The sequence below is a fragment of the Embiotoca jacksoni genome, unplaced genomic scaffold (genome assembly GCF_022577435.1).
Source record: "Embiotoca jacksoni isolate LCO1_2020_lvr unplaced genomic scaffold, fEmbJac1.0.p SCAF_25, whole genome shotgun sequence".
In the NCBI taxonomy this organism is placed as follows: Eukaryota; Metazoa; Chordata; class Actinopteri; family Embiotocidae; genus Embiotoca; species Embiotoca jacksoni.
In genome coordinates this window covers 5,110,619-5,131,668 of record NW_027185376.1, presented here as the reverse complement: position 1 = coordinate 5,131,668, position 21,050 = coordinate 5,110,619, and the positions used below count along the sequence as shown (strand labels likewise).

Below are 21,050 nucleotides of genomic sequence, written 5' to 3'. Positions count from 1 at the left end.
TTCACATGGCTTGAAGCCAAAAACAGCAAAGTGTCAGGAGCGTCAAAGAGCAAAACGTTCACTCGTTCCAGGTTTATTGCAGTTGTTAAAGCACATTAAAACAATACGTGACAGTTGGAATAATCATAATAATAGTCATAAAAAAAAAAAAACACAATTAAATACAGATACACGCAGATGAGAAGAGAATAGTCACAACTAATAAATTAACGTGCGTACAAAGGACAAGGCGGCGATGACCAGCAGTTGTGATGTGTGTGTGTGTGTGTGTGTGTGTGTGTGTGTGTGCGTGCTAATTAAATTTTTTTTTTTTACAAAATTTAAGGCTTTAGGCTGAAATAAGTTATTAAAAAAAATGACTCGCGGTGAGTCACGTCTTCAGCGGCGGGTCAGTCACGGGACGGACAAACAGCCCGTGTGTCTTTAGTTTTCGGCGGATTTTTACCCAAATTCAAGCTCGCGGTCGTTCCTGCTCTTTGGTCGTCAGCGTTTGCAGTTAGTTTGCGTCTCTGCAGCTGCAGAACATCTGTAAAAAAACACGCTAACGTAAGGCAAATCTCAGCGATGCACTTAAACACTCGAGTCTGCTCGCTCGCGATTCAGCTGGATGATCCTGCGTGTCCTGCTTCCTTCATTGAACTTTGACCTTAAAAAAAAAAAAAAAAAAAAAAAAAAAATCTCAAGGCTTCAAAATGTCCGTCCATTTTGACAGAGGTGTCGAGGTCATTCAGGTGATGTTGTTTTTGTTTTTATAAATGGATTTTTTTTTTTTTTTTGTGGCTGTTGCTTGCGAGTGTTTTAATAAACGTTTCTAGACTTTTAAATATATATATGTATTTTTTTTGTTGTTTCACAGTAAAAACTTCAATTCTCTGAGAGGATCAAACCTCCTACGGGCACCTTTCGGTGTGCGGCAGGCGTTTCCACACCCCAAGGGGAACATTCCTACTTCACACCGTTTCTGTGTTTTTTCTGGCAGTCTCGAGCACAAAACGCACCGTGGCGCACGAACGCCTTTAAATGCACATGAAGACACAAACAGTAGTGCCTGCACTAACGCGCTTTGGTCTGGTCGGGTTTGGAGTCTGCGTGGAGTCGGTCAGTCCCGCTACATAAAAAACAAAACAAAAACAGAGAGAGAGAGAGAGACTACGACGTGAAGAGGCACCGTGGAGGCAGAGAGAGAGAGAGAAGATGGAGAGGTCGGCCATGCAGGGCTGGTAATGTGTGGATGTGTGTGCATGTTTACTGCCAAACGAGAGTCCGACGACGCCGTCACGCGTCGCCGTCGCCGTCCGAGCGCCGGTCGCTCGTCAGCCTCTCTCGCTCTCGGTGCCGCTGGATGCCCCGCCAGATCCGGCACAGGACTCCGCCCCTGGGAGGGTAAGGAAAGACGGGACGGGTTTGACTTGTGTTGGAAGTTAAGAGGTTACGACTCGCGGGGGAAGACGTGCTTGTGTGTGTGCGCGTGCGTGTGTGTGTGTGTGTGTGTGTGCGTGTGTGTGCGTGTGTGTGTTCATTGTTTTTTTCAACAACAAAAAAAAATATTTGTATCGATATAATTTTATTGCATTTGTAATTTTTTTTCTTATTGTGTGCACCTTTTTTTTTTTTTTTCTGAACTGTGTTTCTACGTCGCCGTGACGACTACATTTCCCCACTGCGGGATTAATAAAGCGTGAAGTCTAAATCCAGACACTCCTGGGAGCTTCTTCTAGTTTTGTTTTATTCTCTTTCTTTTTTTTTGCCGAAAGAATGAATTGATGAAGTTTGCTGCAGCGAGAAAATTCTTGTTTCGTGCTCGTCGAGTTGCCGTTTTGTGGTTTCTTCCCTCGACGACGCAGATCATATGAATTTTGGGGAATTTTTTTTTTTTTTGTCTGAGTTTTTGCAGCTCTGGAAGCTTTACTAGGTTGATTCGACATTTCCAAAATGTACATTTAATAATTTCAGGAAGTTCAAAGGAGTTGAAACAACCAGAAAATTAGCGACCTATTAAAAAAAAAAAAAGGTAAACGTTCAGGAGGCAACAATGTAGCTGTAAGCCGGCAAACTCTCTCGATGAAATGCTCATAAAACATTTAAAAAAAAAAAAGAGTAACGCGTATTAAAGACTATCATTATTTTGTTTTTCCCGTCAAGTTTGATGCTTTTATTTTGACGGGACACAAAAGAAGCGTAGATACCGTAGACGTAGACAGCGGAGGTCATCTTTGGTGACATCGTTGAGAACGTCGGCCAGCGTGTATTCCTCCATCACGAACTGCGACACCAAACAGAAAACGCGGTTAGTTTGACGACAACGTTTCACCGCTGAAGGTCGTCGGACGTAGAGGGAGAAGCTGCCGACGGTTACGCCACCCTGTCCACGGTGTCGGGGTCCGCCCCCTGCTCCTTCAGCCAATCGGTGAGCTGCTTGTCTGGCTCCTGGTCCGCTGGGATGTGGAAGATGGAGGGAGGTGAAATGTCTGGAATGAAGAAAGCGCCGGGGTTTTACTTTCTCCATGACAACAACAGAAGACTTTGCTCACGGCAGTTTTTAAACCTCATTACTACGCAGATGTATGCGGCACCTGCACGTCACAATCCAATCAGATCATGTGCACGGCGGCGCTTCAGGCTTTAAGTTAAGCAATTTTCGATCGCAACGATCGTGAAAAATCGGCGCAAAAAAAAAAAAAAATCCCGGAGGGATCCGGTGAATGTTTCCGGTGGATATGAAATAAAAAGTGAGTCCGTTCGGTTCTCCCTTCAAACAGTTCAAACAATCCTGTTACAGCGATTGTTCCTGTATCTCCCTCCCTCCTGCTGCGGTTGGGGTTACGTCAGGTCACGGTTCTGGTTCCGGTTCTGGTTCTGGTTCGGCCTGGCGCCGATACCCGGCTTAGTTTTGGCTCAGGCCCGGTTGGATGTTTGGAATACGGTTGTGTTCAGGTTACGGAAAGGAGAAACAGAATTCATCCACAGCCGGATCCTGCTGCACAGACGAGGGAGTCGGTGTGTTTTACCTGGTGGTCGGTGTCGGACCCGGACCAGCTCCAGGTCGTGTGTCCTCTGCTGCAGCGTGGCCTTCAGGACCTGCTGGTACTCCTTCTCCTTCTGCAGCAGCTCCTCCAGCAGCCTGCGCGCGCACACACACACACACACACACACACACACGGAAGAAGAGCGTTGCAGCTTTCAGGGGTTAAAGGTCACGAAAGGATCAAATGTCTGAAGCGTGGAGTTTATTGTATAACTTGAGGTTGCTTTAATTTTACTTTTAGTCAGTAATTCACAAACACAAGTTTCCGGGAGGTGTGTGTGTGTGTGTGTGTGTGTGTGTGTGTGTGTGTCGCGTGTGCGTGTGTGTGTGTGTGTTCACCTGTTGGTCTCCTGTTTGAGCCGTCCCAGCTGGGCGCCCAGCTGGTGATGCGAGCGCTGATGCTCCTGTGAGTGGGCGGAGTTCAGTGTGCTGACCGCGGAGTGGGCGGGGTCGGCCGTCGCCCCGGAGTCGGCCGCCGTCCCGGGGTCGTCGGCGTGCGGCGCCAAAACGGGACCGAACTCCACCTCCTCCTCGTCCACCTCGTCTTCCTTCTCCGCTCCCTCGCACTCCGACGCCGGGCCGAAGTGGGTCTGCAGCTCTGGAAGGTGGGGGAAAGTTGAAAGGTCGTAGGTCACGACGTGTCATCGCCTCTCCGCTTGCGCGGCCTCGTTTTGAGTTTTAATCCGATAACTTGTGATTTAACTGTATTTAATCATCGTTTGTTTGTTTTTTTTAACGTAGAAATACGCTCGTTTGGGAGGGCGAAAGTCGAAATCCAAATGCGTCCACAATTGGGAGCCGAAAGCCGCGTTAGACGCCCACCTGGGATGAGGATGGTGATGGCGGCCTGCACCGCTCGGCGGATGATGTTGTCCATGGCGAACATCCAGTGAGGTTTGATGTGATGGTTCCTCAGGACTTTGTTCACCTGAGAACGTCACAACAGGTTTTTAGACTTATAGATGTTTTTCTTTTAATTCCTCACAGAATTCGACGTGACATCTTAATTTTTTTTTAGGTCTGATGAAACTCGTGAAAAAGGATCAACAAGTCCACTTTTAACCGAGAGGTGAGAAATATTCAAAAAAATGTAGAAAAAAAAGTTTTTTAAGGCTGAATTCAGATCTTTTCAGGACTTTTCACGCCTGGAAGATCTCCCGAACAGATGTTTTATGAATCGAATTCTTTCGGCTGCGTATATAAATCACGTATGTGCGCTTGTACACGCGACGCGTCGGTGCGTTTTTGCGCTGACCGAGTCCTGGAAGCCGAACAGCACCAGCTGAATCTGGTTGATGGAGGTGGAGTCGAAGTCCAGGTCCAGCTTGAGCTTGGAGATGGTGGCGGCCATGACGCGCCTCTCCGGGGAATGGATGAAGTCTCGAAGGATGCAGATGATCTGCTTGATGTGTTCGACGGACAGCTGGAGCTCCTCGCTGCCCTGAGAAACACAGAAACACATTTCGGCTGATTTAAGATTTCTGAGCCCGAACTGTTGGAGACATGAACCAAACGTAAAGCCCGTCAAGTGAATTCGAGTCATGTGACTGACTGAGTTATGTGAGACACCGTCAGACCCCGGCAACAGAATAGCATAGTAGGATTTTCTTTTAAAGGAGTGTTTGCGCCCCCTACTGGTAGTATCACAAAAGACATAGACGGAAATGAAGGCTCTTGTTCTTGCATGCAGGTTGCAGTGTCACTACTTTAAAATGATGTAGGTAGAAACAGAAACACAGCAGTTTTCTGTGGGATGTTCTCGCTGAGATTATGTCTGTTAATGAATTACATATACAATTTAAGAAATATGTTGTAATATGTGGTGTAATCACAACATAAAGCGTATAAAGGAAAGTCCAGTTATCCGCAATGTGTCTCCATCACTTCACTGCATTGATTTACAGTTATTTCTTAGAGAGCATAAAACCACCATTAAACAGCATCTTCAACCCAAAGTATGATGACTGACCACAATGTGGCTGGTTAAACAGACCTAAGCCCCCACAAGATGAGTAAAACCAGCACACACACACACACACACACACACACACACACACACACACACACACACACACACACACACACACACCTGGATATGGTTCTCTTTGAGGTTGGACATGACCTTTTCCTGGTCGTCATTGAGGACCTTGTAGAGAATAGCCCGTCTCTCGCTGTCCTTCTTCAGCAGGAACAGGCCGCCGTCCCGGTCCTCGGGCGAGGGGGGGGCGATGCGGTCCTCCGACACCGAACCCTCATCTGGGACACTGCAACACACACACACACACACACACACACACACACACACACACACACACACACACACAAACACAAGCAACATAAAACAAGACAGGAAGTACACAATTGATTTACAACAGCGTGACGCGGCGCTCAGTTTATTTACAGATGCAAGTCTCTCCTGGCGACTCTGTGTGCTCAGGGAAGTGCTGAGGCAGCATGACTCAGCACGGCGGGACGCGCACGCACACACGCACGCACGCACACACACACACACACACACACACACGCACGGCCGCGTCGGTGCACGAGGGACGCCGAGTGTGTGCACAGCCGCCCGCCGAAACTCGTAAAATGATCAGAGCTCATTAGATCAGTGTTGTAAAACACAGCGGAGCACACTGGGAGCACAATAAGGCCACCTGCCACCCAAATACACACACACACACACACACACACACACACACACACACACACACACACACACACACACACACATCCAGGTATTTTTACACAATCTGAAGTGTACCAGCGGAGTTTGCAGGAACACATTGTTTTGAGTCTTATTTCTACACCGGGAATGACACCATCCATATTAAATGAACATTATTCTGCGAGAAGATTTTTTTTTTTTTTTTACGATTTTAGAGACACCTGAAGTCGAACTGAAAAGTTTTGGATCTTTAAAGCGATGTCAAATTTCTAACTGTCCGCCGTCAGACACACCTCAGGTAGTTGGAGTTGGGGGGTTTCAGCAGGTTCTCGGAGCCGGAGCTCTTCTTCTTCTGGAAGAAGACGTCGTGTTTGGAGTCGCAGTCGGGACTCACGGATCCGTGTTCGCTGCTGCTGCTGCCGGCCGCTTCGCCCTGCAGCTGCACCGGCAGCGACACGTTATGGATGTAGTCTGAAAAAAACAACAACAACACACGAGGCGATGTTTACATTTCATGAATTATTATTGAACCCATTGTGCATTTTTCTCTAAATTTACTACATTACGCAAAAAAAAGAAAAAAAAACTAAACTTCCTGTATCCATTTCAAATTAAAAGCTCCTCTGGCATTTCAGTTCGCAGAAAAGCTTTTATTGTGAAACATTTGCAAAGGTGTTGTGACTGAAATCAGAAAAAAGAAGGCTCATATTGTCGATTGGATCAAATTAAAGCAAAGGAAATGAGTTTTGAGGATTGAGTATAGTATGTTAACAAGACACATTGGTTCAATAACCTCGATAACAAACCATAAATGAACCGCGCCCGAGAGCACGCGGGCATCACTGAAATTAAACAATAACGACCAGATAAAGGTGGTAGATTATATATTTACATTATATTTGTGTGTGTGTGTGCGTGCGTGTGTGACCTGATGGTTTGAAGGCGATCTTGCTCTTCTTGCCCTTCGTGTTGTGCCGGACGAAAGTGTCTCTGAGCAGGTCCGAGGCGATGGCTCTCTTGTGAGGGTCGGGCTCAAAGCAGCGCAGGATGAAGGACTTGGCCTCCAGCGACAGCGACTCGGGGATCTCGGGGTGGATCTTAAACATGCCCACCTGATTACAGAGACCGGCTGTTAGAAAGCTTAGAAACAAGCCTCATTTCCTGTTTTTGTTTTTTTTAACCGGCACCTGGTTGTAATGCGTTACTCCCGCCAGAAGGTGGCGACGATGCGCATACAAAGCTGTCCGCCCGCTGCCATTAAATAACATGGGGAGAAGAAGAACGCGCTGTTTTCGTCACAAAACCACCGGATCAAAATGACTTTAAATTACAAAAAAAATTGACACGGCGGGGTTTCTTATCTCCACTCTGACCGGCAGCAAAAAAAAATACAATTTTGTAATTCCTCAGTGACGTCACTTTAGTCTTCCTTTCCATAGAGTGGTGCCGGAGCTTTTCCATCAGGATCTTTTTTAGGACATTACAGGGGGGGAAAAAAAACGGAGATACGAGTTTTTCACATCGTTATTGGTGCAAGTAACTACACGGCGACTCTTCGGCATAGCGCCGATATTTAAACCGGTTAGTTTAGAGCAGAAGTTTGGAGAAAGGACTCGACTTCCTCCGATTCTCCGTCGCAATGTCTGTTTTCCCCCAGAAAGGGGCGTGGCAATGAGAGCCCGCCTCGGGCGACGAAATGCCGAATGTGGCGAAATGCTGAATCGTTAACAGCTGCTGCTTTAACTGAAGATTTAAGTCCCTCGCGGCCAGCACCCACCTTGAACATGGCGGCCTGCGGCTCCCCCAGCTCGTGAAAGGGGGGTTTCCCGGTGGCCATTTCTATGATGGTACATCCCAGGGACCAGATGTCGGCCGGCGCCCCGTAGCCTCGGGGGCCCTTGTCGATGATTTCCGGAGCCATGTACTGCAGCGTACCTACGAGCAGGGAGACAGACGGCACGACTCATTTCTACCGGGCGAAAGCGTTTTAAAGATTCAGCGAAAGGTGGTTGGCCTTTTCGCACCGCAGCTACTTTTAGGGATCGGGAAAGACATGAGATCGGAGTGCTTTTACTGTGTCGCCGAGTCAGAAATTCAGAGCAGATTTGGTATTCGCTCCAAATGCTGATATAAACAAAAAGAGACAGCAGGAGCTATAAAAAAAAGAAAGGGAGTCGGAAAACAGATAAGGACACACACACACACACACACACACGCACACACACACACACACACGCACACACACACACACACCTCCTAATGAAAGGTAAACACCGTTCTGCCTCTGCTTGATTAGCTAATCTAATTACACAACTCGCCGGCTGCCGGAGAAGGCCAGATGGCCGATGAATGTGAACGTCCGCAGTGTCGCCGAGAGCGCCCCTCCGTCCGAGGGTTTCCATAGAGGCCGATAGTGGCTCTTGACATTTTGAGGGTCATTTGATACTTCATACTCGCAGCACTGAGACGGCAGCATTGCGGCGGCTCCACTTCATGCCGCCCCGGACCGAAAATTGCCGTCTTTTGTTCACGTACGACTCATCGTCCTTCTCCGTCAGCCGTTAACCGGAGAACACGTAATCGGGCGGGCCGCATCGCACCGCACGATACTAAACTTCCTGTAACCCTTTCAAATTAAAAGCCCTCTGGCATTTTAGTAAACAGAAAGCCGTTTCTGAACAAGGCTTTCCACTGTGAAACATTTGCTGCTTACGTTCATTTAAACAATTTTAAAAAAAAATATGCCGTCAATCGACTTCGACTCTTCACCCTTTGAGCCTGAAGATATTTTTTGGGAAATTTCCGCCGAAAGAGAAACGCTCAAATTCAGTCGGGTCCAGGATTCACGTCACACATCGGATAAATTCTGGAGACACCGCCATCCTTTCTTTTTCACAGACTTTGACACGACCTTAAACGGCACTAGCTTATAAATACATTCGTTTCTTGTACAAATTACAGGTATTTTGAGTTTTTTTTTTAATATATATATATATATATGTATATATAGCAGCATTTGTTGTTGAAAGTTTCGTATGTATTCGCCTCTCACTTTGGATGTGGGCGTGTCCATGTAGATTAAAAACTGCTGAAAATCAATGAACCTAAACTATGTCGCAGAACATCGAAGAAATTTATCGAAGCGAAACCGGAGATTCAAACGGTTACCTGTGAATGTTTCCGTGCAGGGATTGACTCCCGCCAACCGCTTGGAGGTACCGAAGTCGGAGATCTTCAAGACGCCACTGTAGGTGTTCACCAGCACGTTATCGCCCTGATGAAGAAACACACCGTTTTACTCACACATACGCTGGCCTAAAAATGACTTAAATATGATTTCTATTAAAGTCATTCAATATCCTCGTAACATGAGAAACGACAGTCCAAAAAACTTGTATTCACAATCATGAGATTATGTGGATAATGTGGATTAATTAGAAAAAAATAGCTTTGTAATATCATCTCCAGCAAAGAAACCAGACATCTGAAAAACTGAAGGTAGAGTGCGTTAAAAAGACGTGAATCTGTGCTGGGAGACGTCCCAAAAGTCTACCGAAGGTCTATATTTGTTTAAAGTCGTCATCCAATCACCAGAACATCCCAATGGTGACGTTACACTTCATCTAACCGACGACCACATCGGTAAAAAAAAAAAAAAAAAGGTGTTTTGCGTTGGGTTCGACTGGTACCTTGATGTCCCGGTGGACGATTTGGTTCTCGTGCAGGTACCGCAGCCCCTCCAGGATCTGTCTGGTGTAGAAAATGATCGTCGCCTCCTTCAGAGGACCCCATTTGGACCTCAGCAACGCAGACAGGCTTCCTGGAGAAAGGAGACAAGGAGTGTCCAAAACCTATCGTGAAATGGGGAAGACGACCAAGCGGTTAGAGAGACCGCCCGGCGACCGGGAGGTCACAAAGCATCGACCTCCGAAGATAAGACTATTTGTCCATCGCGGGCCTTAAAAGCTGTACTTCCAAGAAGGAAACGCATGATTCAAAACAGAGTATCTACAAAATGAATTACAGTTTCAGGTCATCGTCGACACAACATGAGCGCGCCAGTACTCTTTTTGTACCTCCGGGCACTTGCTCCATGAAGATCTTGATGTATCCGTTCTCAGAGACGGAGCCCAAATACTGAACGATGTTCCTGTGCTTCAGGTACTTGTGCAGGGCGATCTCTTCGTGAAGGGGCTGCGAGTACCTGGAAATCAGACACAAAGAAAAAAAAAACAACAACAAAAAAAAAGACATTCATTTGGTCTGATGTGCTAATAACTGCATCGATAGTTTACCATTTCTAAACACAGGATTTACAGTGTCACCTAGCATTTATCCTAAAATCTAAACATACATATGCTGCCCTGCTGTAAAATTCTTCCTCTGTTTTGTTTAAATAACAAAGTGGAAAAAAAATATATATAATAATGTGAATTTCATGGCACAAATTGTATTTTTAAACTCATAAAATATAGTTTCTACAACTTATTTCAACAAAGAAAGGAGCTAAATTTGTTTTAAAAAATACTTTTGAAAAACGTTTTTTGACGTCCTTCCTGTATTGTCACCTAAACAATAACGGTTTATGTTGGCGTTTTTGCCCAGAACTGCATTTTCACGGCGCGAGTTTCACCCGGAGCATTTTCTCAGAGCACCAGATGTCGTCTATCAGCTGTAGATGCGTTTCCCCCAGTGGTCGCTCACAGTATTGCAACAACAAGAACAAAAAAAAAAACCGTCTACAAACGATGGCGTTTTAAAATTATATGTATTTTTGTTTGTTTTCTCAGCTCTACTGAAAACCATGAATGCAGGTCAGGCTGCGAACGTACCTGCTGTCTCTTTCCGGGATTTCTTTGATGGCGATCCGGACCTGGTTGCTGACGTCTCTCCCAGCATACACCACTCCGTAAGTGCCCCGCCCGAGCACCACCCTGTCCTCCGTCTCGTTGGTGTCATACTCGTACTGCAGCACACAAACACGTACAAAAAAAAATACCAAATACACGTCGTGAATAAAGTGTTTGTGTTCGTACAGGAAGTGGTCTTGTGCTTAAACCAGAAGTGGTTTGATCAGAAATTGCTAAATGTATGATCTTTGAGAAAACTCCTTACAGAACAGCCCCAGAATTGAGTTTTGGAGCAATAATTTTGATCACAAGAGTAAGAGAACTAGTTTTTTTATTATTATTATTTTTTTTTTTATCAAAAGTTGCTGTTTTTATTGTTATTGTTGAGCTATTAAAGAATGCGTTCACGGGAAATGCACTCGCAGACAATCACGCACTGACCTCCAGCGTATCTCCGTCAGCTTCCCCCTCCAGCTCCACGGCGTTCCCCGTGCCGTCGGAGATCATCTCTTTCACCATGGAGCAGAACCTGACACACACACACACACACACACACACACACACACACACACACACACACACACACACACACACACACACACACACATATCATTTTCCCAGTTCGCGGGCCTGCAAGGTCGCAAACCGCACGTACGAACTGTACGACCACAAACACGTACGAACACGCACACACACCTACACAGACACATCTAGAGGTGTGTGTCCTCACCGACCGCACTGCTCCTCGGTGGAGAAGTAGATCTGGAAGTCGTCGGAGTTATCGTGGACGTAGAGGAAGCAGCAGCGCTCGTCAAACTTACTGATGCTGCGGAAAGAAAATGTCACTACATCAGTTCACTGTTTCTTTGGGGTTTTTTTGTGTTTTTTTTTAATTAGCTACCTCATATCTCTATGAAACATAAATTTAATTTACTCTCAAAACTGTTATTAAACAAAGTTGAGGTCATTTATATTAAAAAGCAGCAGATCAGACCTCAAAATGAAGAAAAAAAAAACCCACCTCATTGTCACTTATTATAAATATTATTACATAAATTACTTTTCAGTCCTTTGTGGGAAGTTGAAAGCAATCCAATGACGGTTTTTTTTTCTGTTTGTTAATATTCGATTTTCAGCTGTTTCTACTGTAACCTGTGTTTTCATACCTGATGCCTTTAATGGACATCGCATTGAAGTTCCACTCATGGATCCCTTTCTGTTAAGAAAAGCAAATGAAGTTACTCGTTTTCCATTTTCCACATTATTCACATTCCTCTGATGGGAGGAGGTCGTGTTTGTCTAATCGACCCGCGAGAACCAACAAACGCCATCATTGCAATATTTATATTTTTGAAAATGATTAAGTGGTGTAAAATATATACTCTCAGTATTTCGATATGGTTTAATAATGTACGATCACGATGCATAAATTCGAATTATATCGAACTATTGTGCCCAATTGACAATCACGTTAAATAACTTCAGTTTCACAACCGCGTCACTTAAAAACAAGACCGAGCTCGATATTGACTTCAATACAGACATCGCATATATCTTTATATAAAGTTGAACAGGAATACAGAATATGCTGGTTTTGTTTTGTTTTTATCCAGAAAGGGAGGCGGCAGTCCGACTAAGCTCGTATAATGTGTGTTTTCCTCTATATTGTTGACGCTCTGACCGTTTCAGCAGGAGAAACGTGCCAGATAGAAACGTTCTTCTCTTCGGCCTCGTTGTTGATCGACACGTAGGACGGCTGGTAGAGTTTGGTCGGCTCCAGGATCAACACCTGCAAAACCAAACCAAAAAAAAAAAACAACACGTCAGCACGCGTGTTACAAACGTCTCCGTGTGCGCAATCGTGAGCGTGCGTGCGCGTATTCATGTTTGTACTGGAAACCGGAGTCTGTTGGTGGTGCCCTGCGTGGCCTCGACGATGATGTCCATCCAGAAGTCCAGCCTCTCCCGCTGGGGCGAATGTTCCACCGCCTGCTTCTTGAACCTCTGGATCAGCTGCAGGTTCTGCACCACCGACCGCAAGTACCTGGAAGGAAATAGAAAATCCAGACTTGTATTGATATCCAAGTATCTAATACATCAAATTTAGCGCCGTCGCTACTTTTCTCGTCACTGAAGATACAGATCTTTAGTCCCAGAGGATTGACTTTTCTTCTGTAAGCGCCTCCGTACAGTCGACGGCAGAGAACTGATTCTGAAATGCGAAGTCTTTACCAGAGAGGTGGCTTCAGTTTGAAGAGCTTCTCGGCAGCCTGAGTGGCTTTGGTGATGTCGTAAGCGAGCATGCTGACGGTGAAGAACTGGCCCACGTCCCAGTAGTTATTCATTTTCTCCAGGGAACCTTTGCGCCCCAGCAGACTATTCAGCCTCACACCTGCAGGAATAAGATCATCCGAGGACAGAAAGTGAAACACTTTAACCGTAGCGTAGCTTCTTTCTATTGCGTAAATAGCCGCTAAGTTTGAGGTTTTTGTAACCTGTCCGGCCTTAAATAAGTTTTTAAAACTGATCCTAAAACATGTTAGTCCACCAACTGGGTGAGTTTAAATGTCACTTGCCACTTAATGTTGAAATGCATGTTTGAAGAGATTTTAAGATTTTTGATTATCGTCTGCATTTGGTTTCAACTCCGTGACATCATGTTTCCTATCGCGTGTCTTTGACCTGCGACCCCGCGTAATGACAGTTCATTGGTCCGTACTGGTCATGTGACTGCTGACCAACACACACACATAAGGAAACAGCTTATCGGTACCTGACGAAGACCTTGGAGGCTAAAACGCGTTGAGTTTTTACTGTGATTGAACAGCCACGACCGACGAAAGGCTTTTTAGCGAATCACCCTCTCGAGTGCCTCCGATCTGTTCACCGTTATTCGGATACCGTGAAACGGAACGAAGACAAATGAAGCCGGCGCAGCAGCAGCACGATCGTGGCTGAAAACGCATCCATTTGACGTCGTTTTTAAGCACCATCTTTTAAAAACATCAAATTCGAGTATCTTCAGCGGCTCGTGAACCCTGCGGACGAGAAATCGAAAGGGGGCGTCCGGGGGTCACCTATTTTTCTCAGCTCGATGGAGCTCTCGAACTGCTGGCCGGCGACGATGAGGAGGACGGCCAGGTTGATGCCGGAGTAGAGGGTCGGCTGCAGCTCGAAACCCTTCCTGTACCTGCAGGTGGAAGCGGACGAATACACATTGCGGGGGGGGGGGGGGGGGGGGGGGGGGGGGGGGGAATTAATTAGATGCAAAAAAAAAAGGTGCGTTTATTTCCGCGTTTGCGTGTGTGTGTGTGTGTGTGTGTGTGTGTGTGTGTGTGTGTGTTCTCACCACTGTATAGCGTTGTCTCGGTTTTTTGTGTCTTTGCAGTCCGAGTCGAGGAAAATATCCTTGTAGATCCGTCCGCAGAGGCAGAACATGTCGGGCGCCGGGTGTTCGCAGGACTGCAACACCTGCAGCATCACTCTGAGCGCCTGCTCCCTGTCGCCGGGGCTGTTCCTCCTGCACCGACACACGTTTAATCCATTCATGAATATAGCGTGAAGGTAGACGGACCGCTCGAATTCAACTCGAGACTTAAAACATCTGCACGAGGTCACCTGTTGAGGGCGAAGGCGTAGTGGAACTGGATCATCGGCTGCGTGGCCAGATCGCAGGTCGGCAGCATCTCCAACGTCTGCACCAGCTTCACCATAGCGTCGTAGTCCTGGCGGGTTGTAAAGACACGGGAGGGGACGGCATTTTTTTTTTTTTTTTTTTTTTTGTTAACGACGCGCGTCGAATATTTGCAAAGGGGAATTGACGCCGGCATCGTTTCCGACGAAGCTCGTGTTCCTCCGTGTTTTTTTTTGTGCGTTTGTACCTGTATGTCTCGGTAGGAAAACAGCAGGTTCATGACGATGTCCTGCGTCAGGACCTCCGTGTTGTCGATTCGTAGTTTGATGCGGGAGAGCTCCTTGGCCAGCTCCTCTCCCTGGTACTTCTCTCTGGCCTTCCTGATGTCGTTGAGCAGCGTGTCCTTAAAGGAAGCGCTGCGGGACGAGGGGAAGGAAAGAAAGAGACACCAAAAAAAACGCACAAAAAAAACTGTTTTCAGAGCCAATTTCTCGCACAATCAAGTTTGACAGTAACGATATATGAAATGATTGGATTAAAATTATTTGCGGTGCAACAAAAAAAAAAAAAAGCTGCTTTCACAGTTTTGTTAGTTTTAGTCACATAATTCAGAATTTTGCTGATGAAACTCGACTTTTTGCCTGCAAAACAAAAACTTTTGCTTGCGAATCAAAAACCTTTCTGGAGTTTCTATTGGTGGGTTTGATAGAAGGAGGAACATCATTTACATGTTAATGACTATAAAACAATGTGTTGATTGACAGAAAATGTGTTAATAATTGTCATTTTTCAACAACAACAACAAAAAATAAAAAAAAATGTCACGGTCACAGCTTCTGAAATGTTGATTATTGATAAATGTATAAATGTTGATTGTTCTAATGATTTCATTGCTTAAAGGTTAATTAGCGGTTTCCGTGTCAACAGACTAAATCAAAACAGCGGAAACCATGAAGTGGCCTTAATGGGGATGGAATTTCTTATAATTTGGGGAATTAAAAAAAAACACCATCTGTACAATTAATTAATGAAGATAATAATCAGCAGACTGGTTCATAATGAAAATAATAATTAATTGCAGTTTTGTAAAAAAAAAAATATATAAAAATAAATTCGCTCCACCGCAACAAACTACAACTTTAAAATACTGTTTTTACATCAAGTCGTTATCGTTTTAGTTTAGTATTAGTACTTATATTTACATACTTTTATTTAAGTAAAATTTTCAAAAAAAACTTGTAATGGGAGTATTTTTAACGTTTTAGAAAATAAAACCAGCACCTGCACCACCGTCAGATTTTAAAAGACGCACCAGAGACGCGTGTGATCGTCTCACCTGGACGTGACGTGGATGTCCTTCAGCAGGCTGGTGAAGCGGTCGGTCAGCGGGTCGCACAGCGGCCCCAGCAGGTTGTCCCAGCTGGGCTGCATGTACTCGCTGGCCCGGCGCTGGGCGTCGCTCTCGCAGCACATGTACTCGTGGTTGGGAGTCACTATGTAGGGAATGAAGTAGTAGTTACCACTGGACGCCTGGAAGGAGAGAGGAGGAGGGTTCAGCTCGGGTCTCGTTCAAATTTAAAAACAGGACTCTTGATTGCAAACCCTGCAGGTGCTTCTTTTTTCCTTTTTTTTGTTTTTTTTTTGTTTTAATTCCCGATGCATCATTCAACACAGTCAGATGGAGAACACACGTGCCGGGTTCTGGTACGAAGGTGCAAAAAGGAAGGTCGGATGGATTAGAGAGCGGTTAATGAGGAGGGTCGGTATTGACAGAGTTAGTTTTCAGATGGGACGGCCGGAGCGCTAATCTGGAAGAGACTTTTTGAATGGGAGCCTACGGGACGGGAGGCTTTTTTTTGGGAGATACCCTCTAGCGGCAGTAGGTGGTATTGCAGTTCAAGGCCCTTCCGCACTGGCCTGGGAGCTACGAACACGTCTATATAAAGTCTGTGGTTTAGACTCATGGTTGCAAAGGTGCCAACGTATGTGCCCATTGCGCCATCTAAGAGGTTGTTCGTGTGTGTTCGTGTTCACGGTGCAGCTAAAAGTCGAGATAAATATGATGAAAACGGGAGCTGCAGAGAGTCCGCCATGTCCAAAGCTCTTTTCGTTTAATGTGTTATTCACACAACATCCCACGACGAGGTCGTTCGTTGTCCAGCCTCACCTCGACCTGTGTGTTAGCATTATCAGTCTGTGAGGAGGAGATCTCCCAGCATGCTTCGGTGCAGGCCTTGTACCTACTTTATTGCGCAATCCAGAGCCTCTGTATTCTGGAGGCAACTGAACCCACGGGAAACCTAATGCTGAGAGACGAGTGGCCTAGTCCACACACACACACACACACACACACACACACACACACACACACACACACACACACACACACACACACACAAAAACAGACAGACAGCATACACACATTAAACATCAGTTTCTAATAAAACTAGAGCACACGTTTGACCGTGTGTGTGTGTGTGTGTGTGTGTGTGTGTGTGTGTGTGTGTGTGTGTGTGTGTGTGCGTGCGAGCGAGCGAGCGGAGGAAAGCATGTAGATATGCATTCCCTCATGCATTTCTGCGCGAGAACACAAACAGCACTTGTCAAGGATGTTATTCCAGATATAGTAAAAGACAGTGTGTACACATAAATCACTGGTTAACACACACACACACACACACACACACACACACACACACACACAAACTTACTGTGTTTTTCTGTGCCACCATGTCCTGTAAGGAGATCAAATAAGAGAATGTGTTTCAAGAATGTTTACAGAGTGTATTCTTACTACATTAAACAGCTGGCAGAACTGACTGTACCACACACACACACACACACACACACACACACACACACACACACACACACACACACACACACACACACACACGAGAGAGTCTGAAAATAACCCCGTGGATCACTTTGTTCTGAGAAGGCGAGGAAAGGAATGGTAAACACCAACTCTGATTACAGCGGCGGTCGCTCTGGGACGGGCGTACCTTCAGCGACTGGGCCGTGTCGGGGTCGGTGTCGTGGTACAGGATGACGTTGTTGGCCATGTCGAAGCTCTCCCTCACGCCCAGGTGGTAAAACAGGGAGGGCTGCCGGAACACGTCGCTCATGTCCACGACCGCGATGTCTGGCGGCGGCGGCGGCGACAGGAAATACATCTCTTGAGATCGTGCTTTACAGTTTACAGCGGGTTCGAAACGTGAACCGGACTCGCCTTCGAGCCGTATCCCTGAACTTCGCACGTGACCTCTGACCCCGTGAATTGCGGGATAGGGTTCGGTTGGAAGCTCGCGAAATATAAAGCATTGGATCACAGTTGAAGTCTCCTTTTTCCCCACCAGTTTGTACTTTAAAAAAAAAAAAAAACAGAAGACGTGAGTTTAATCCTTCCCTGGAGCTCTGAGGTTGTTGTTTTTTTACTGCATTGCATATTCCAAGAAACATCCCTGAGCGTAAATGCCCCACGGCGTACCGAACGATACGACGACACGAGTCTGTGGAAGGACAACAAGGATTTGACGAGCGTGCAAATGCGAAGAAGCACATTTCTCTCGAGGGGTGGATTACATCTAATTATATCCACACAATCTACTGCAGAGCGCTGATCGTACACCGAGCAGGAGTGAAACACACCTCGAAGCTCTGCCTATTGTGCAGTAGTAAAAGCTTGTCACGAATATTTTCCAAATATAAACAACAGCAAACGGCCGAGGGACCGAGAAAATAAAGATTGTTATTTGAATTATTGCGGATGTGAACTCGTACTGTAATATAAAACCAGCCGTGCTGCTTAAGGCTGTGCTTGGCTACAGTTGGAGCTAAATGCTAATGTCAACATGTATTATAATTTTGACCTGATGATGGACTAATGGAAAGCTACGTGTCCACCAAAGTTATTCAAATGAATCCCCAGGGGGACGTGAATCTTTGTGCCAAATTTCATCCCAACACATCCAACAATTAGTGAGATATTTAACTAAAAAACAACAACAACAACCGTGTCCAACAGCAGGCGGCCCCTCTGGACGATAAAGCCAAAAGGGTCAACAAAGTCATTTGGGTTCATCCTCTGGAGAACCGTGGATATTCTCACAAAACGTATCGCCAGTCCGTCCGGTCAGCGTCGAGACATTTCAGTGGATAAATCGAAGCTTCACCCGCTGGCTGCACAAAAAAAAGTAGCTTCCTGAATAAAGTGCAGCTTTAAAGCACAAATAACCAAATTTCAAAATCACACCATCGAAAGGTTTTGTCTTTAATAAACCTGTGAATTACTAAAAGCTTTTCATCTTTTGCTGTTGCTGGCAGATAAACAGTTTCTTTTGGTCAAAACAAGACAAAAACACCTAAATGGGGCCTTCAAAAGAGAAGATGGACAAAAAAAACATAAACAATTAAATCCAGAAGTGACCGATTAAAAGTTGGAGTTTGGAGATTGGAGAAGAGATGAATGTGAACATTTCATAACAACGCTGTGAGATCAGGCCAACTGTGCCCACTCCAACAAAAACAAAAAAAATTGCTCTTTTAAGTTTCGACATGCTGTTGTGCAACTTTTTTTTTAAAACGACTTTTTGAACGTGAACAACTTTTTTTTTGTCTTTTCTTTTCTTTTTTTTTCTTCACCTCTACAGCTGATCAGTGACACACACCTGCATCGTAGAAGCTGTCCAGCACCGACGTCTCTCCGAAGTCCAGCCTGCCGAAGGTGACGGTGGTGAGCAGCGCGCTCTCCGAGTCGCAGGCTCTCTGCAGGCACTGCAGCGCTCCGGACTCCGGGCTGCTCGCCATCACCGACTTCAGCCCGTCGTTCAGGACGTACACGACCCGCAGCGAGCGCTGCTTGGCCGGCGGGCTGGGGCTGGACACGTCGACCTTCTCCCGGTCCCGGTCCCTTTCCCGCTCCGTCACGCACACCCCGGCTGAGTGCTCGCCTCCCATGTCGGCGACCTGCGCGCTCTGCCCCGTTTCCATAGCGAGAACCCGGGAAGTGTGTGTGTGTGTGTGTGTGTGTGCGTGTGTGTGCGTGCGCGTGCGTGTGTGCGCGTGCGCGCGCGTGTGTGTGTTTGCTTTAGGTATCTCCGTCCCCTCTCCGCTCGCTGTCCGCCTTCTCCACCCCTCTTTATTCCGTCTGCTCCTCCGTCTTTGCCCTCCTCGCGCTCACTGGCGGCGGTTGGCGCTGCCGGTGGTGGAGGAGGCGGTGGAGGTGGAGGAGGTGGAGGTGGAGGAGGTGGAGGTGGCGCACCTATCGCCGCCGCAGAGGAGCGCGTGTGAGTTTGTCCCCCCGCATCTCCGCCTCATTAACTCCCATCATCGGCCGATTAATCTCGCACCAAGAAGTTCGCTTCTCCCAGACTGGATCCGACCAGATCCCCCGAGGAAGACAGGAGGAACCGCGGGGGGGGGGGGAGAGGGAGGAGAGAAAACGGCATCCGGAAGTTAAAAGTATTCTTTCTTTTTTTTTTTTTTTTCCCCCCCCTGTCAGCGTCAGTCTGGTTTGAAGTTTCCCCGCAGGGAAAGCGCTAATAACGGAGTGATAAACTGGGGGTCCCACCCCGGTGTGAAACGTTACCGCCACGTTATCTAAATATAAAACCTGCGCGTCCTTCTGGTCCCCTCCTGTCCCCCAGTCGTATACCAGCAAAGAAAAACCAGCAGAGAGCTGATTTGTTGTTTTTTTTCTCCAAATATATGCACATCATCCAAAAAGTCAAGTAACTGGAGAACTAAGGCTGCTCGGACACTGACATTGTTATAATTTATAACATTAATCTAACAGTCTTTTACAAAGTGTTGCACGAGGAACAAAGTGGAAGAGTATTATAGAATAGTTTTGAATAGTATCCCATCTGACAAAGAGCTCTTCCTCTGTTAAATGCTCGAAAAGGTGCTTAAAAAAACAACATTTAACTTCTGTTTCGTAACTGCAATATACGAGTATGGTGACCGAGTGTATATGCAAATCTTTTTTTGCTTTTATATTGACTTTATTGTTTTTGTTGTAACCTATATTCTGTTATTTGTTTCCATTATTTTTATGTCGCAATATTATTATGTAACTTTTATATAACTATAATCTTTTAACATTATCGGGTGGAGGCTTCAAATAAGCCCGCAGGTTGTTTTTGTTTTTGCCTCTCCCCCGTGTTTTTAATTTGTGAAAAATAAATCAAATCAAATTGTGGTTATCTGTTTTTATTTATTTCAACTAATATGCACAGCCTAAATTTACTTTGGGGATTAGATTGTGAGCCTGTTTTTTTTAACAAGCAAATTGGTTGAATATATTTAAATCCTCAGTGTGTAAAAACTCATATAAAACAATTTAATTATATTATAAAAAAAAAAAAAGCTACTATAACTTTTATTGCAGGGTATCCAGATGTTTCTGCGGTACAACTTCATTCAGTTTATCTGCTGTAACACGATTATTCCAGCTGGTGTTGAATTGAAGTCTTTAAAGCTGCAGTGAGTGATTACCTGGCCACTGGGGGGCAGCAGAAGCAAAATATGATTCGACGTTAGATAACAGTTGCTCGTGTTTACGCGCTCGCAGTTGCGCCGCAACGTTATTATTTAGTGTCAAAAGTTTGCTGTGTTTTAGCCAACAAGTCCTCCGACTTATACGACCAAATACCGTTTCTACTCTAAAATACGACCCCACCGTTTAGGCACAAAAACAAAAACAAAAAAAACCCTCAGTGTTTAGTACTAGAATTATACACTATTATTAACACACAAAAAAAAAATCTAAAATGATGTACTGAATGAAAATACGCTTTCGGTAACAAACTATTAGACTTGAAAATACTGCCGATGTTTGCAAAACAGTGAACTTGTTCCTGTTTTTTTTTA

At 45.6% G+C, this 21,050-nt stretch overlaps 1 protein-coding gene across 4 annotated transcripts; it reads right to left on the bottom strand.

Annotated features, from left to right (window-relative positions):
• Positions 1-61: 61 nt before the first annotated feature.
• On the bottom strand, positions 62-20,916 carry map3k15 (mitogen-activated protein kinase kinase kinase 15). Of its 4 annotated transcripts, none has more exons than XM_069159752.1 (30): positions 18,848-20,916; positions 17,183-17,322; positions 16,889-16,912; positions 16,422-16,499; positions 15,514-15,707; positions 14,425-14,593; positions 14,162-14,268; positions 13,893-14,063; positions 13,621-13,733; positions 12,776-12,935; positions 12,437-12,587; positions 12,225-12,332; positions 11,710-11,759; positions 11,274-11,369; positions 10,985-11,072; positions 10,526-10,659; positions 9,770-9,897; positions 9,383-9,513; positions 8,862-8,967; positions 7,471-7,628; positions 6,622-6,805; positions 5,987-6,164; positions 5,115-5,289; positions 4,281-4,466; positions 3,848-3,953; positions 3,365-3,623; positions 3,009-3,121; positions 2,362-2,468; positions 2,187-2,263; positions 62-1,375 (listed from the first exon to the last, which is right to left on the bottom strand). In XM_069159752.1, exons 1-30 carry the CDS (start codon positions 19,167-19,169, stop codon positions 1,276-1,278), a joined length of 4,113 nt encoding a protein of 1,370 aa, XP_069015853.1. In that variant the 5' UTR covers positions 19,170-20,916; the 3' UTR covers positions 62-1,275. The 4 variants fall into 4 exon arrangements, with proteins under 4 accessions (XP_069015853.1, XP_069015855.1, XP_069015854.1 ...); XM_069159754.1 differs by having other exon boundaries at positions 17,183-17,542; positions 18,848-18,925; XM_069159753.1 differs by lacking the exon at positions 16,422-16,499 and having other exon boundaries at positions 18,848-20,914.
• Between the last annotated feature and the right edge of the window lie 134 nt (positions 20,917-21,050).

What these genes read in the sequence shown, in the direction of transcription:
- map3k15 (XM_069159752.1), bottom strand. Translation starts at nt 19,169, where the DNA reads ATGGAAACGGGGCAGAGCGCGCAGGTCGCCGACATGGGAGGCGAGCAC. An exon ending in ACACGGCCCAGTCGCTGAAG is followed by an intron (nt 16,913 to 17,182) that starts GTACGCCCGTCC and finishes ATCTCCTTACAG; the next exon opens with GACATGGTGGCACAGAAAAA. An exon ending in CGAGACAACGCTATACAGTG is followed by an intron (nt 13,734 to 13,892) that starts GTGAGAACACAC and finishes TTCCACCTGCAG; the next exon opens with GTACAGGAAGGGTTTCGAGC.